Source organism: Ictalurus furcatus, chromosome 3 (assembly GCF_023375685.1).
Source record: "Ictalurus furcatus strain D&B chromosome 3, Billie_1.0, whole genome shotgun sequence".
Classification (NCBI taxonomy): Eukaryota; Metazoa; Chordata; class Actinopteri; order Siluriformes; family Ictaluridae; genus Ictalurus; species Ictalurus furcatus.
Genome location: NC_071257.1, coordinates 1,445,766 through 1,458,942, shown reverse-complemented (window position 1 = coordinate 1,458,942; position 13,177 = coordinate 1,445,766). Strand labels below are relative to the sequence as shown.

Below are 13,177 nucleotides of genomic sequence, written 5' to 3'. Positions count from 1 at the left end.
TGGGGGTTTTTTTCTTTTATGTCTTATTAACTTAAAGAGCGTGAACAAAAGGCCGTCCTTACAGGATTTCACGGAGTTGTTGTTTTGTCTTGTTTTTTGCGATTATCGCGGCCAACGGTTTTGCTGCCGTTTTTTTTTTTTTCTTCGAAATTTGTGATTAGAGTTTTTTTTTTTTTGGTGCTTTTTTTGCGGAAAACTACTCGGATTGGTGAAATCGCACCCGCACGAAATTGTTCCGCGTGGCCGTTCGCAGTGACGTCTGTAGGTAAACGAGACCTTTTCGCCGTACTCCTGTCCGACGCACGTGAATCGAAGAAGGCTCTGGGCTGACGCGTGACGCGTCTCGGCCCGGGTCTGCGGAAAATCTGCGGGGATTTTGAAAAATTGCGAGCGCCTCCGAATATCGCGGAGTTCGCATGATGTCCGTGAGATCCCGGAGGGACTGAAGAGGATAAAGAGGCCGGTAAAGGAATGGCTGTTTACAGCTGCTCTGATGTAAGCGATAACTTCAACAACATAAAATGTAACTATAAACGGATCCAAAAGTACAAAATGTCGTTCTTTAATGAATAAAAAATGATTCGTGTTTGCAAATCTCTGTGGTGTAAGGGGAATAAAACACTTCTGGATGTGACATTCTATGAAATTAATCAGCTTCTGGGGAGTGTGCACTTTAAACGGTTTATTGTTCTGTAACTTCTGGACGTCACGATATGAAACCGACGTGATTTTTATGTCTGTGTTCCCATTCACACGTGTTTTACATACCGGACGTTTCCCACGTACGTGTTTCTCTCGGCTGTTCTGCATGTCTGGAGTCTACAGAGGATCGGACCCCATGTTGTCTGCAACGAACTGGAATATTTTGTGACGCATGTTTGCCGCTGTACATGAGTATATGAATATATGTATATGAAGTGCCGGGTTGAATGTATAGATCACAGCGTGTCACGTCTGCATGCAGTGTGTGAATGGATGTGGGTTATAATGCTGACTCTGTACTGTTATATAGACGCATGCGAAAGTGTGTGTGTGTGTGTCTTTGTGTGTGTATGTTGCAGTGTTTTTTTTTGTATTTAAAAAAATATATATTTTTTCCTATCAGTAAACTTGTAGTTATGTTTTTTTTTTTAACAAACACAATTCTGGTATTTCCAAAACTAGTGCGAAATTGTATCAAATTCTGTACAGTTGTGTGTGTGTGTGTGTGTGTGTGTGTGTGTGTGCGTGCTTGTGCTTTGCTGTCCTCGTGTGAAAACTTGTGAAAAGGTGTGTGTTTATTTCGTGTATACCTGCATGTGTGTGTTCTTGTATGTCTGCATTTATGTGTGCGCGTGCATGCGCATATTTATTTGTTTATCTTTGTGTATTTGCGTGTGTGTTTAGGTCTGTGCATGTACATGTAGGTGTGTGTGTGCATGTTTGTGTTTAAATGAAAGTGAGTGTGTGTGTGCGCGCGCGCATGTAGCTATGTGTTTATATGAAAGTGTGTCTGTGTGCGTGTGTGAATGTAGCTATGTGTTTATATGAAAGTGTGTGTGTGTGTGTGTGTGTGCGTGCGTGCATGTAGCTATGTGTTTATATGAAAGTATGTGTGTGTGTCTGTGTGTGTGAATGTAGCTGTGTTTATATGAAAGTGTGTGTGTGTGTGTGTGTGTGTGCGTGCATGTAGCTATGTGTTTATATGAAAGTGTGTGTGCGTGTGTGTGTGTGTTTGTGTGTGTGTATTTTGGGAATTGGGCGGGTGTATGTACGAAGCCTCGCATCAGAAGCAGCAGCAGCACGTGAGAGTCGCGCGCGAGAGAAAGGGAAAACGGAGCCTGATGTGGCGTCATCACTGCCTAGCGACTCGTTGCTTAGCGACGGGGAAACAGCTGTTCCGGTGAGGGCCAATCAGGAGGCTGCGAGAGGCGCGTGCCCTCGCTTTGCGTTGGAAAACTGGAAGATTTGGGGGACATTTGTTTAAAAGGGAAAAAGTGTTGTTTAAAAGGGATCGCCACACACACACACACACACACACACGAGCGCGCGCGCGGGGGCGCGCAGACAGGACCAGGACCAGACACATGAACGAGGTATTAAAGCGTGTACATCCGGGACATTTGAGTAATGACGCCCCACTGAGCCGGCGGAGTGTTCGAGCGGAGCTGTGCGGATCTGCGGCTTTTTCTCCAGCGCCTCTATAAACAACGGTAAGCCGAACTGCGCGCTCTGATCTTTGGCACCGTTTCATCTTATTCTAAACACCATACTTGTCAAACGCGTAGTTTTTGCATGCACTGCCTGTCCTAGGTCTCATGGTGCATAGGATCACTGATCCCACTCATCATCCCGCCGGGTGTAGTGTCGTAAAACTTCATGCGGATGTCAGAGAGGAGTTATTAACACAGGACCATCACTGGAACATCTCCATTACACAGCATGGAGACGACTTCTAATACAAAAGTGACATTTTATTCATCATTTAGCAGTAAACAACGCTTACACACACACGATCTCACCCGTCTTATTAAAGCAGGCACGTGCGTTCCAGCCGGACATTTTTTAAAAAAAACATAGATTTTACATCAAATAGCAAATCCATCCTTATTATATTCTTAATTACTATTTAATCACATCATTCTCATCTAACGCTTGATTTACTACACACACACACACACACACCCCAATATCTTACCACTGAAGTCTGTTTCACACCACACACTATTGTTCAGTGTCACGCGCGTAACGCTATGAATAGGCTCACCTGTAGCATATAAATAAATATTTCACTTTTGAATTCTTTGCTGTATTTAACGCCAGTGCATGGCAGTCCGTCTGAGGTTTGAGAAAATCTCACATCGGTGAGGAGAAAAAAAAAATGATGCTGCGGTTTGTTTGGAACTTATTTATGTTTGAATTTTTTTAAAAAAAATATATATATGTATATGTGCGCGTGACAAAATTCTAAAGCCGTTGAAGACCGTTATTTAACCGTTGTTTGGATATTTTCCGCTAACAATTTTGTACACATAGATGCCTTTCTTTCATTTGTTGGTTGCTAATTTGCTAAATCAGGTGGAGGAGGGGTCATGGATATCATAGCTCTGCTTTATTCTGGAAGTTAATACAGGTTATAGGTGTTATAACTGCTCACAGCTGATTTTAGTGAATCTGGTTTGTGGTTAATAAGCTAGCTATACCTACTTGCTCATAGTATATATACATATAGTACATATACATATGTACTATTTGTCTGGGTAAAAAGAAATACATTAAGAAGAAGAAGAAGAAGAAGAAGACCAAGGTATGTTTGATTCTTCTAGATTTCTACTAGAGCAACTTTGGTAAGAGGTGTGGCCTAAATTTGAATTCAGAACTGTATGAGAAACTTCAAATTTCAAACCTTATTTCGTGTACTTTTTTCTTTTTTGTACAATTTTATAAACACTCAGGCTGAACATACACAGGAATTACGTGTTAGCTATGTTGTCCTGCAAAACTGAAGACGGTAGAAATACCTTGACCGATCAACGACACACAGAGGTGCCAACATTTATGGTTTAGCTGTAGTGTTTATGGGAAACGGTTTAAGCTATACCGCTTATCCTTTTCAGGGTCATGGGGGAACCTGGAGCCTATCCCAGGGAGCGTGGGGCACACGGCGGGGTACACCATGGACGGGGTGCCAATCCATCGTAGGGCGCAATCACACACACGTTCACACACGTTCATACACTACGGACACTTTAGACACGCCGATCAGCCTACCGTGCATGTCTTTGGACTGGGGGAGGAAACCGGAGTACCCGGAGGAAACCCTCGCAGCACGGGGAGAACATGCAAACTCCGCACACACAGGGCAGCGCCGGGAATCGAACCCCCGACCCTGGAGGTGTGAGACGAACGTCCTAACCACCCATGTCGGTGAACTTTGACCTGTGAATTTTGCAAACCTGATTTGTGAACCGATAGAAAATGGTCTCTGGCTGGTATACGCTCAGGCAGGGTTGCCAGGGGTGCGGTTTTTATGCCAAATTGGGCTGGTTTTGGAGCAAGTCCACGGGGTACTGGTTTTGTTTTCTTAGGGGCTGGGGAGGTACTTTAATAAATAATCTGTTGTGGGAATTCACAGAATTATTTCTATATAGCGGGAATTATAGAGATATTACAGTGATTCAGGGACAGAATGAGAATCAAAGAATGTAGATGGTTTAATTAAGTGTGTTTTTTTGTCCCCCAATAAAAGAAAGTCAAACACCAGGAGGAAATGTCAGGTGACTTATGAATGAGCATGCTTACACTACTGTATATTCTCACTGGTTTGTCGTTAACATTTTTGTGGATAGTTTCAGGTATTAATGTGCAGTGTTTTGAGACCTGGATGACCTGGCAACCCCCAAGCTCAGGGTGGAACGTGTCATCTTGTCGACGAACATACGCTCGTGTTTGCAGTGACCAAACATCTGTCTCTCTTGTTTTCATCGCAGCACTCGGAGGGCGTGTGTGTGTGTTAGATACAGGAGCGATGCTCAGGTGAACACGGCCGTCGTTAGAAAGGTGTGTATCCTCGCGCGTGTTGCGCAACCCTCCGGTGACAGCACAGTCCCGTTCAGACACATCTCATTAGTGACGCTGTTACAGAACATTACATAATGAGTGTTCGGTAATCCCTGAGGTGTGCACACTTGTACACTTACTCACATACGCATGACGTGTACGTCCGGTCTTATATCTTATATCTTTTATGTTTATTATCAGTAGTCAGGATCTTCCCAGCGAGTGTGCCCTTATCGATCAACGACGTCGAAAGTCGCCTACTTTAAGAGGAAGTATGCGGAAGAGGAGGATGTCCAGGGAAGCCTATGTGGATATTTACAAAAAGTGAGAACGCCTACATTCGTTTCTCTATCTCTGTACTAGTCTCACTCTCTCTCCCTATCTCTGTACCTGTCTCACTCTCTCTCCCCATCTCTGTACCCGTCTCACTCTCTCTCCCCATCTCTGTACCCGTCTCACTCTCTCTCCCCATCTCTGTACCCGTCTCACTCTCTCTCCCCATCTCTGTACCCGTCTCACTCTCTCTCCTCATCTCTGTACCCGTCTCACTCGCTCCCCATCTCTGTACCCGTCTCACTCTCTCTCCTCATCTCTGTACCCGTCTCACTCGCTCCCCATCTCTGTACCCGTCTCACTCTCTCTCCCCATCTCTGTACCCGTCTCACTCTTTCTCCTCATCTCTGTACTAGTCTCACTCTTACTCCTCATCCCTGTACCCGTCTCACTCTTTCTCCCCATCTCTGTACCCGTCTCACTCTCTTTCCCCATCTCTGTACCCGTCTCACTCTCTCTGCCCATCTCTGTACCCGTCTCACTCTCTCTCCCCATCTCTGTACCCGTCTCACTCTTACTCCTCATCTCTGTACCCGTCTCACTCTTTCTCCTCATCTCTGTACCCGTCTCACTCGCTCCCCATCTCTGTACCCGTCTCACTCTCTTTCCCCATCTCTGTACCCGTCTCACTCTCTCTGCCCATCTCTGTACCCGTCTCACTCTCTCTCCCCATCTCTGTACCCGTCTCACTCTCTCTCCCTATCTCTGTACTAGTCTCACTTTTTCTCCTCATCTCTGTACCCGTCTCACTCTTTCTCCTAATCTCTGTACCAGTCTCACTCTCTCCCCATCTCTGTACCCGTCTCACTCTCTTTCCCCATCTCTGTACCTGTCTCACTCTCTCCCCATCTCTGTACCCGTCTCATTCTCTCTCCCCATCTCTGTACCCGTCTCACTCTCTCTCCCCATCTCTGTACCCGTCTCACTCTCTCTCCCTATCTCTGTACTAGTCTCACTTTTTCTCCTCATCTCTGTACCCGTCTCACTCTTTCTCCTCATCTCTGTACCCGTCTCACTCTCTCCCCATCTCTGTACCCGTCTCACTCTCTCCCCATCTCTGTACCCGTCTCACTCTCTCCCCATCTCTGTACCTGTCTCACTCTCTCTCCCTATCTCTGTACCCGTCTCACTCTTTCTCCCCCTCACGCCTTAAAATTCTCTCTCCACCTCTCCCTCGCTCTTCACTTTGCTTCCTTTTGTTTCTCATTCTCTGCTTTTATCCTTTTACCTGTCCTGCCTCTCTCTCTCTCTCTCTCTCTCTCTCTTTTCCCATTGTTCCTTTTTCTCACTACTTCTTTCTCGGCTTCGCATTCTTCACCTTCACTTTGTTCTTCCTCTGCCTGTCTCTCACCTTTAATTCTTTCGCTCTCCATATTTCTTTCTCGCTCCCTCTCTTTTTTTCTCCTTCTTTATCTTTCTCACCTCGTCTCCCGTTCTCCCTTTCTTCCCTGTGTCTCTGAGCAGCACCTGATCTTACGCGAGGAGCGCAGCTGCATTTTGCGCCTGTCGCTACAGAAGCTGCGTTTCCTGGACGACCCCGAGGCCTTCCTGCGCCGTGCCGTTCTCATCAACAACCTGCTGCGCAAGATCCACTCGGACGACGGGCAGAGGGACCGAGACGGACCGAGGAATGGAGAGAACGAGGAGGAAGAAGAAGAGGAAAGGCTTTTTTACTTGGACAGGAAGAGACTGAAGGTCGTGGTGAGCCCTGAACACGGACATCCCATCTTCCTTTATCCACTTAACAACTGCTAAAATCCCACTGTACTTAAGCGCTGGTGTTTAAACCTAGCAGAGATGACGGCGTAGGTTGGAGGTGAAGGTGTGTGTCTGTGCAATGTGTGTGTGTGTGTGTGTGTGTAAAACTGTGTGTCAGCATCAAACACTTGGAAGCTGGGATTATTGCAGTGTCAGATGGATTATAAGAAGCATCTTTGAACATCAGGGTTTGCTTTTTTTAACACACGAAAAGAAAGATTGAGCCTAACTGCCTCTCTAAATAAACTTTCATTTTGCCTTTTTTTTTTTTTTTTTTTTTTTTTTTTTGCTAATCATTTTTTCAGGGATTAAAAAAAAAAAAGCCATGCACTTTGTATCTCTGTAAGTAAATGTAAAGTGTAAAGTTTGTTGCCTGAATATTGTTCTGCTATATGAGCCACCTTTTCCAAACAAAGCATCTAATATAATATATTCTAATATAATATATAATGTGATATAATAAGATATATAAAATACAATGTGAGGACTGTATGACATGATTGAGGGAGGGTAAATTCTATCGTTTGCTAACGGAACAGGAAATGACTCATAGTGCTCTACTGCCCCCTAGTGTTCACTTGTGTGATTGTTCATGCAACATTTTATTTATTTATTTTTTTTGGTGTGTGCTGTTTTTCCACATTCTGTGCAAAGTTCTCTCCAGATTTCAGATAAAATCTTTCTTTAACGCAAAAGGAGGAACTTATTTTTAAGTATTTAAGATATTCATTTAAGATATTTAAGATATTCTTGCCAGAGGCTATAGCTTTTGCTGAGCTAAAAGTTGGATAAGTTTGGAAAGCATTTCCCCCGGGCAAGTTCCAGATGTTCTTATGCTGTCTGTTTTGTTTTGTTTTGTACTTACAGTTTAATTGCACTCTTGCTACAGACTTTAATTATTCAGCCTTAACATACTTACATATCAAAATCATTCTTAAACAGTGAGGTTTATTCATTCACTCCTGTTTCAGTTTACAACACAACCGCAGACTAATTGCAAAAAAAAAAAAAAGATCTCTAGTCTGATTTTCCTATAAATATATTTAATGTAAAACAACAACAAACAAAGCAGTGGTGCAGACTTGGTTAATATTTTGCTGTGTGTGTATATATTTTTGCATAAATATATTTTATGCCATGCAATGTCAACTGTTAGCTTTTAATACTTGAAATGTGTTTTTGTATACATGTACATGTGTAAGGTGATGCTAAAGTTGATTTGTTTAAGTATTTAATGTGTAAAACTGCATATCGAAGTGCTATCTTTTGGACATTTCATATATTATAAAATAATATATTGGTTTTTATAAATAAACATAAAGAAAAGATATATATGCTATATTCTACAAAAATATTAACCACATTTTTTTGCAAAAGACTAAAGTAGCGTTTTAAAAAAAAAATCCGTATATTTTTCAGGTATTTCAAACAAATAAAATCTACAATTAAAAAAAGAAACGTAATGTTTACTTCTGATGTTTTGTGTGTCTTCCTGTTGTAAATGCGCGCTCGCGTGACGTCAGCGTTACGTGCGCGTCACATGTGCGTCTACGTGCGCGTTCCCGTTCCTGCTAGTCGCTTTACGTGAACGATCTGTCATTAACCGGATATTCCAGTCGTGCGCGCGAGATAACGGTGTTTTGTTACGTCGAGCGTGCGAACCGTCCTGGTCTCTCAATGTTTTTCTTTTTAACTCAGGAAACGGCTCTGGAGCGTGTCATTTTTCAGAACTAAAGCCCAAACTTTTCCGCCATGGAGCGAGCTAATCTAGCTTGCTAGACACAAAGCTGAACAAGCCGGCTAGCACAAAACAAACGCCGCTCTCGTTTGACCCGATTCGGTGACGCGGAGCTGGTAAACATGGGAAGCGCTTTAAGGACGGAGTTAACGTGGCTGTTGAGTTCGTTGCACGACCCGCAGCACGTCGCCCGGTTTCAGGAGCTGTGCGGGGTGCGGAGCGCGTTCACCGGAAACCGAGCCGGCGCGCGAGACTCGTGCGGCGAAAAGATGGACGGAGACCAGCGGAAGAGCGAAGGTAAAGGGAAGCAGCAGGACGTCAACGGCGCGGTGAACGGGACGGCGAACGGGGCCGCTGGAGATAGCGCTCGCGCGTGCCCGTCTGACGGCTCCGGTACGGGCGGGACCGCGCGAGGCCCGCTGCGCAGGAACTCTCTGACCGGAGACGTGGGCCACCAGTTCGTGATCGAGAACCGGTTCCTGTACTACGCGTTCACGCTGGGCACGGAGCTGGGCAACGAGCTGTTCTACATCAGCTTCTTCCCGTTCCTCACCTGGAACGTGGACCCGTACGTCGCGCGCCGTCTGATCGCGATCTGGGTCTGGGTCATGTACCTGGGCCAGTGCACGAAGGACCTGGTGCGGTGGCCGCGGCCTCCCTCGCCTCCCGTGGTCAAACTGGAGGTGTTTTACGACTCCGAGTACAGCATGCCGTCCACACACGCCATGTCCGGTACCGCCGTGCCGCTGGGACTGTTCCTGCTCACCTACGGCCGCTGGGAGGTGAGGACCAGTCTGGTCCTGGAGAACCCCCTGTCCTGCACGTCCCCTAACCTGTGTGTGTGTGTGTGTGTGTGTGTGTGTGTGTGTGCAGGCAGGATGGGTTTACCAGGAGAGCCAAAAAAAATCTCATTTTTGTCATCCTTCACCGAACTTGAATCAAAGGCAGGCGAAAATAATTTCGTTTAAAGTTAGTTGAGGGTCACGCCGATCGACGACGTAAAACACGCGGAGCCTCGTCGTTTTCTTTCGTCACGGGTCTACCGTTAGAGGATCTTCGTCGTGTTATAAGACACGGAGGAGACATGTTATCGCTCCGTCTGTTGAAGGACTCGGTGTGGCGAGCGACGATGCTCGAAAATCGCCGTGATCCAACAGTCTGAAACTGACTAAAGTCTCCATGTCGATTTAGCCTAGCTACTTACCTCCAGTTCGCCTTATTCCAAAATGCCGATTAGCGGTGTGCGAAGTTTAAATAGTGTTCTGATAGGACATACAAGAGGACGTTTTGAGATCGTCGGTCTTCAATTTGTTTACGTAATTCGGAAAATACCGGGGAGATACATAACGCGCTTTGTACGCTGGCAGTGTGTCGACTCGTAACGTGGTACGAGCTAATGATACGCTTGGGATACTGTAGCGACTGCTTAGTAACACCCTAGCAACCACTTGGTATACTGCTGCATCCACCTAGCAACACCTGGTAACATACAGCCAACAACTGCCTGGAAAAACCTTTGCGACCATCTTGGATACCGTAGCAATGGCATAGCAACACCCTAGCAACCACTAACAATACCATAGCAACAACCTAGCAAGCACTTGGAGTACCATAGCAATGACATAACAACACCTGGTATGACATAGCAACCAACTGCCTAGCAACACCTTAGCGACAACCTAGCAGCCACCTGGAGTGGCTTCGCAATGACCTAGCGACCCCCTAGCAACCACTTAATGTTTTAACTCTTAACGTTTTTAAACGTTTAACATTAAAGCTTTTCAGCATCTCTGTCAACCCAGCGCTCGTTAAATCCAGAACTCCAAAGAAGCGAGAGGACGTCACGCGATCATGTGCGATCGACAGATCGAATTTAAGCGAGGCTCCGCCCAAACAATTCTTTCTTCCTTTCTGCTCTTTAGAAGTGTTTCGTTTGTCTCGGTGCCAAACTGCTCGTAAAAAAAAAAAAAAAAGCCGTGACACGTTTATCTCTGCTAAGATAAGCTTTTATTATCATCGTTGTTATTATGTAAAAGTAAGCAAGGTCATTTCCATCATACACTAACACAACAATTCTCCCATTTAATTTCACGTTAGCACGTACATCCACGTCAAGCTGAAGGGCTCTGTATGTTTAACACACACACACACACACACACACACACACACGGTTGGTTCACAGGTTGGTGATGTAAATCTCTTTCCCGGTGGATGTGAATGCAGTCCTTGATACGACCTTGGTGCGACGATCCGTGTCGAGATCCGGCAGGTTGTATACTCCTGTCGACGTGAATCGGTTCCGTTAAACTCGTCTTGCGTCACCGGCTGCGAGAAACACGCCGGTGTCGTCGTGGGCGGGGCCGGCGTCAGAAAGGCGTATCAACAGCGACGCGGAATTCATTCGCAAGTACAAAACAATCCGTAAAGTTTTGGATTATGGCGATTTTCTTAAAAAGCGTTTGCGTGCGGTTAAATGATCTGATAACTGGAACGCTCCGGTTTCTGACCTAGACGTTTCCCAAGAAACGTCTGTTTTGGTTGATGTTTATCGGTCCGAACAGGATTACGTGGCATTTTCGTAAAAATTGCACGCTCCGCCGAAAATCGCAGAGTTTCCTCGACGTTTGCGTCGGATTCCTGCGTTCGCAAAATAGATATAAAAGCCCTGATTGACTGAATAACGGTACGTAGCTCGACCGTCTTGACGTGCGAAATCTTCTATTTATTTATTTTCTGATCAGTCACGTTTTATTTTTTTGTCAGTTAGAGCCTCAGACCTGCCTTTATCGGATTGGTCGCCGTACCACATCGCTGTCGAATTCTTGATTCCGATTGGTCAGGAGGCGTCGATTCGTTTTTCCGTAACAGCGGCTCGTCCTAACACGTCGTCGTTTCTATAGTAACGGTTTCTTTCAGAAGGACTCGTGTTGTTACAGGACAAAGACGTAATCGTTGACGCGGTCGAGTGTTTTTCGCCATGTGACGTTCATGGCGTTTAACGAAAGGTTCCGTCGTGCGTCCGTACGGATGAACGTGCGACGTGTTGTTGGATAATTAATAAACAATCGCAGGGTTGACGACGAGGAAGAGAGCGGTGCGGCTTCAGGGCGACTCGTTTCCTCCACGCCACCCCGTCGCTGATTGTTTTCCTGGAGCTGCACGACGCGCGGCGTGTTATCCCCTGCGCTCTCCTGCGTGTCCGAGGAGAAGACGTAACGACGGCGTACAGTAGGTGCAGAACATGATGTCTGCCTCCGAACAAAACGGAACAGAGACTCTTTGTTGGTCAGAAACGCGGCCCACCTACGTTTTATTGTTGGCTTTGTAATCGCGGCCTGTTGTCATCCTAAACCTGGAGTAGAGCTGAAAGGGGAACTGAGAGTCGACGCCGGAATACTATTATACCGTATATAATGATGGAGGGAACCGATCTGTTCCTTCTGGACGTGTTTTTATACACACCGGTTCCTTATATACAGCAGTAATCAGGCTCGACCTGGAGCACGTGGCCGAGAGAGCGAGCGAGCGAGCGAGAGAGCGAGCGAGCGAGAGAGAGAGAGATTTCTCTGGAGAGTTCACTACGTTTGCAATTTTAAATCTGAAATATATTTATTTATTTATTTATATTTATTTTTAGTGGCTCATTACTTATCAGGACATAAAGAGATAATAAACTGCTCTTCCTGATCAACTGATTCACTTAAATGCGCTCTCTCTCTCTCTCTCTCTCTCTCTCTCTCTCTCGCTCTCTCTCTCTTTCTGTGTGCTGCACTCGTTCACTAATTTACACAACTTTAATACAACAGTATGTGCTTGTTTTTGTTTTTTTTGTTGTTTTTTTAGATGACTCGACTATTCTCGCTCTGTTTATTCATCTCTCTCTCTCTCTCTCTTCCACTTTCTCCTTCATTTTCTCTCCTCTCTCTCTTTCTTACCTTCTCTGGCTCCTTCTCTCGTTCTTTTCTCCCTCGCTCCTTCCTCTATTTCGTGCTCTCTTTCTCTCTCTCTCCCACTCTTTCTCTCTTGCTCCTCCTCTCTCGCCTTCTCTACGTCCCCCTCACCTTCTCTGGCTCCTTCCCTCATTCTTTCCTTTCTCTGTTTCGTTCTCTCTCGCTTTTCTTCTCCCTTTCTCTTGCCCCTTCTTTCTTTCCTTCAGTCTCGGTCCTTCTCTCGCTCTCCCCATCACTGTCTCCTTCCCTCTCTTTCTCTCTCGTACCCTCACTCCTTCTCTCATTCTTTCTCTCTCGCCTTCTTTCTCTGTCCTTCACTTTGTTCTTCTCTTTCCCCGTTGTCTCTCTCTCTCTCTTTCCTTCTCTTCCTCTGTCTCTTTTCTCCCTCTCAGTATCATTTCCCACAATGTTTTGATCTAGCACTTTTGTCTAGTTTTTAAATTATTTTAAAAAATATGCCGTAGGAAATGAGGGGGAAGAGTGTGTGTGGGTCAGAGAGAGAGAGAGAGAGAGAGAGAGTGTGTGTGTGTGTGTGTGAGAGAGAGAGAGAGAGAGAGAGAGAGAGAGAGAGAGAGAGAGAGAGAGAGTAGCTCCTCTGATGGAGCTGGTTTTCTCAGGTTTATTCAGCATTTTCCTGTGCCCTCATGCTCAAACAAAGGAGGAGTCCAGCAACACACACACACACACACACACTCGCGCACGCAGCTTTCTCACAGTGCCCGACAGGTAGTTACGTTCCGTCTCAGTCGCACGCGAACTCTCTCACGGCTGTGTGACGTTTTTCCTCTCTTCTGTTCTTCAAAGAGCCAGAAACAAGATGAAACAAGCGCAGGATCTTTGTTTCAGGCGCGTTGCATTG

At 45.6% G+C, this 13,177-nt stretch overlaps 1 protein-coding gene and 1 long non-coding RNA gene across 7 annotated transcripts in view; both read left to right on the top strand.

The window, feature by feature from the left end:
* The first annotated feature begins 1,546 nt into the window (after positions 1-1,546).
* Positions 1,547-8,082, top strand: LOC128605154 (uncharacterized). Its single transcript, XR_008385482.1, has 4 exons — positions 1,547-2,192; positions 4,470-4,539; positions 4,741-4,863; positions 6,337-8,082. It is a non-coding gene; the product is annotated as an uncharacterized LOC128605154 (long non-coding RNA).
* A 113-nt stretch (positions 8,083-8,195) lies between these two features.
* The window catches only part of sgpp1b (sphingosine-1-phosphate phosphatase 1b), a 19,007-nt gene continuing 14,025 nt past the window's right edge, over positions 8,196-13,177 (top strand). For 5 of the 6 annotated variants that reach the window (XR_008385479.1, XR_008385480.1, XM_053620299.1 and 2 more), the window contains exon 1: positions 8,196-9,150. Coding sequence is in view for 4 of the 6 variants with exons in the window: in XM_053620299.1 (XP_053476274.1) it covers positions 8,491-9,150 (660 nt within the window). In the remaining 2 variants the exon portion in view is untranslated. The remainder of the gene's footprint in view (positions 9,151-13,177) is intronic. The other variant, XM_053620301.1, reaches the window with a different exon arrangement.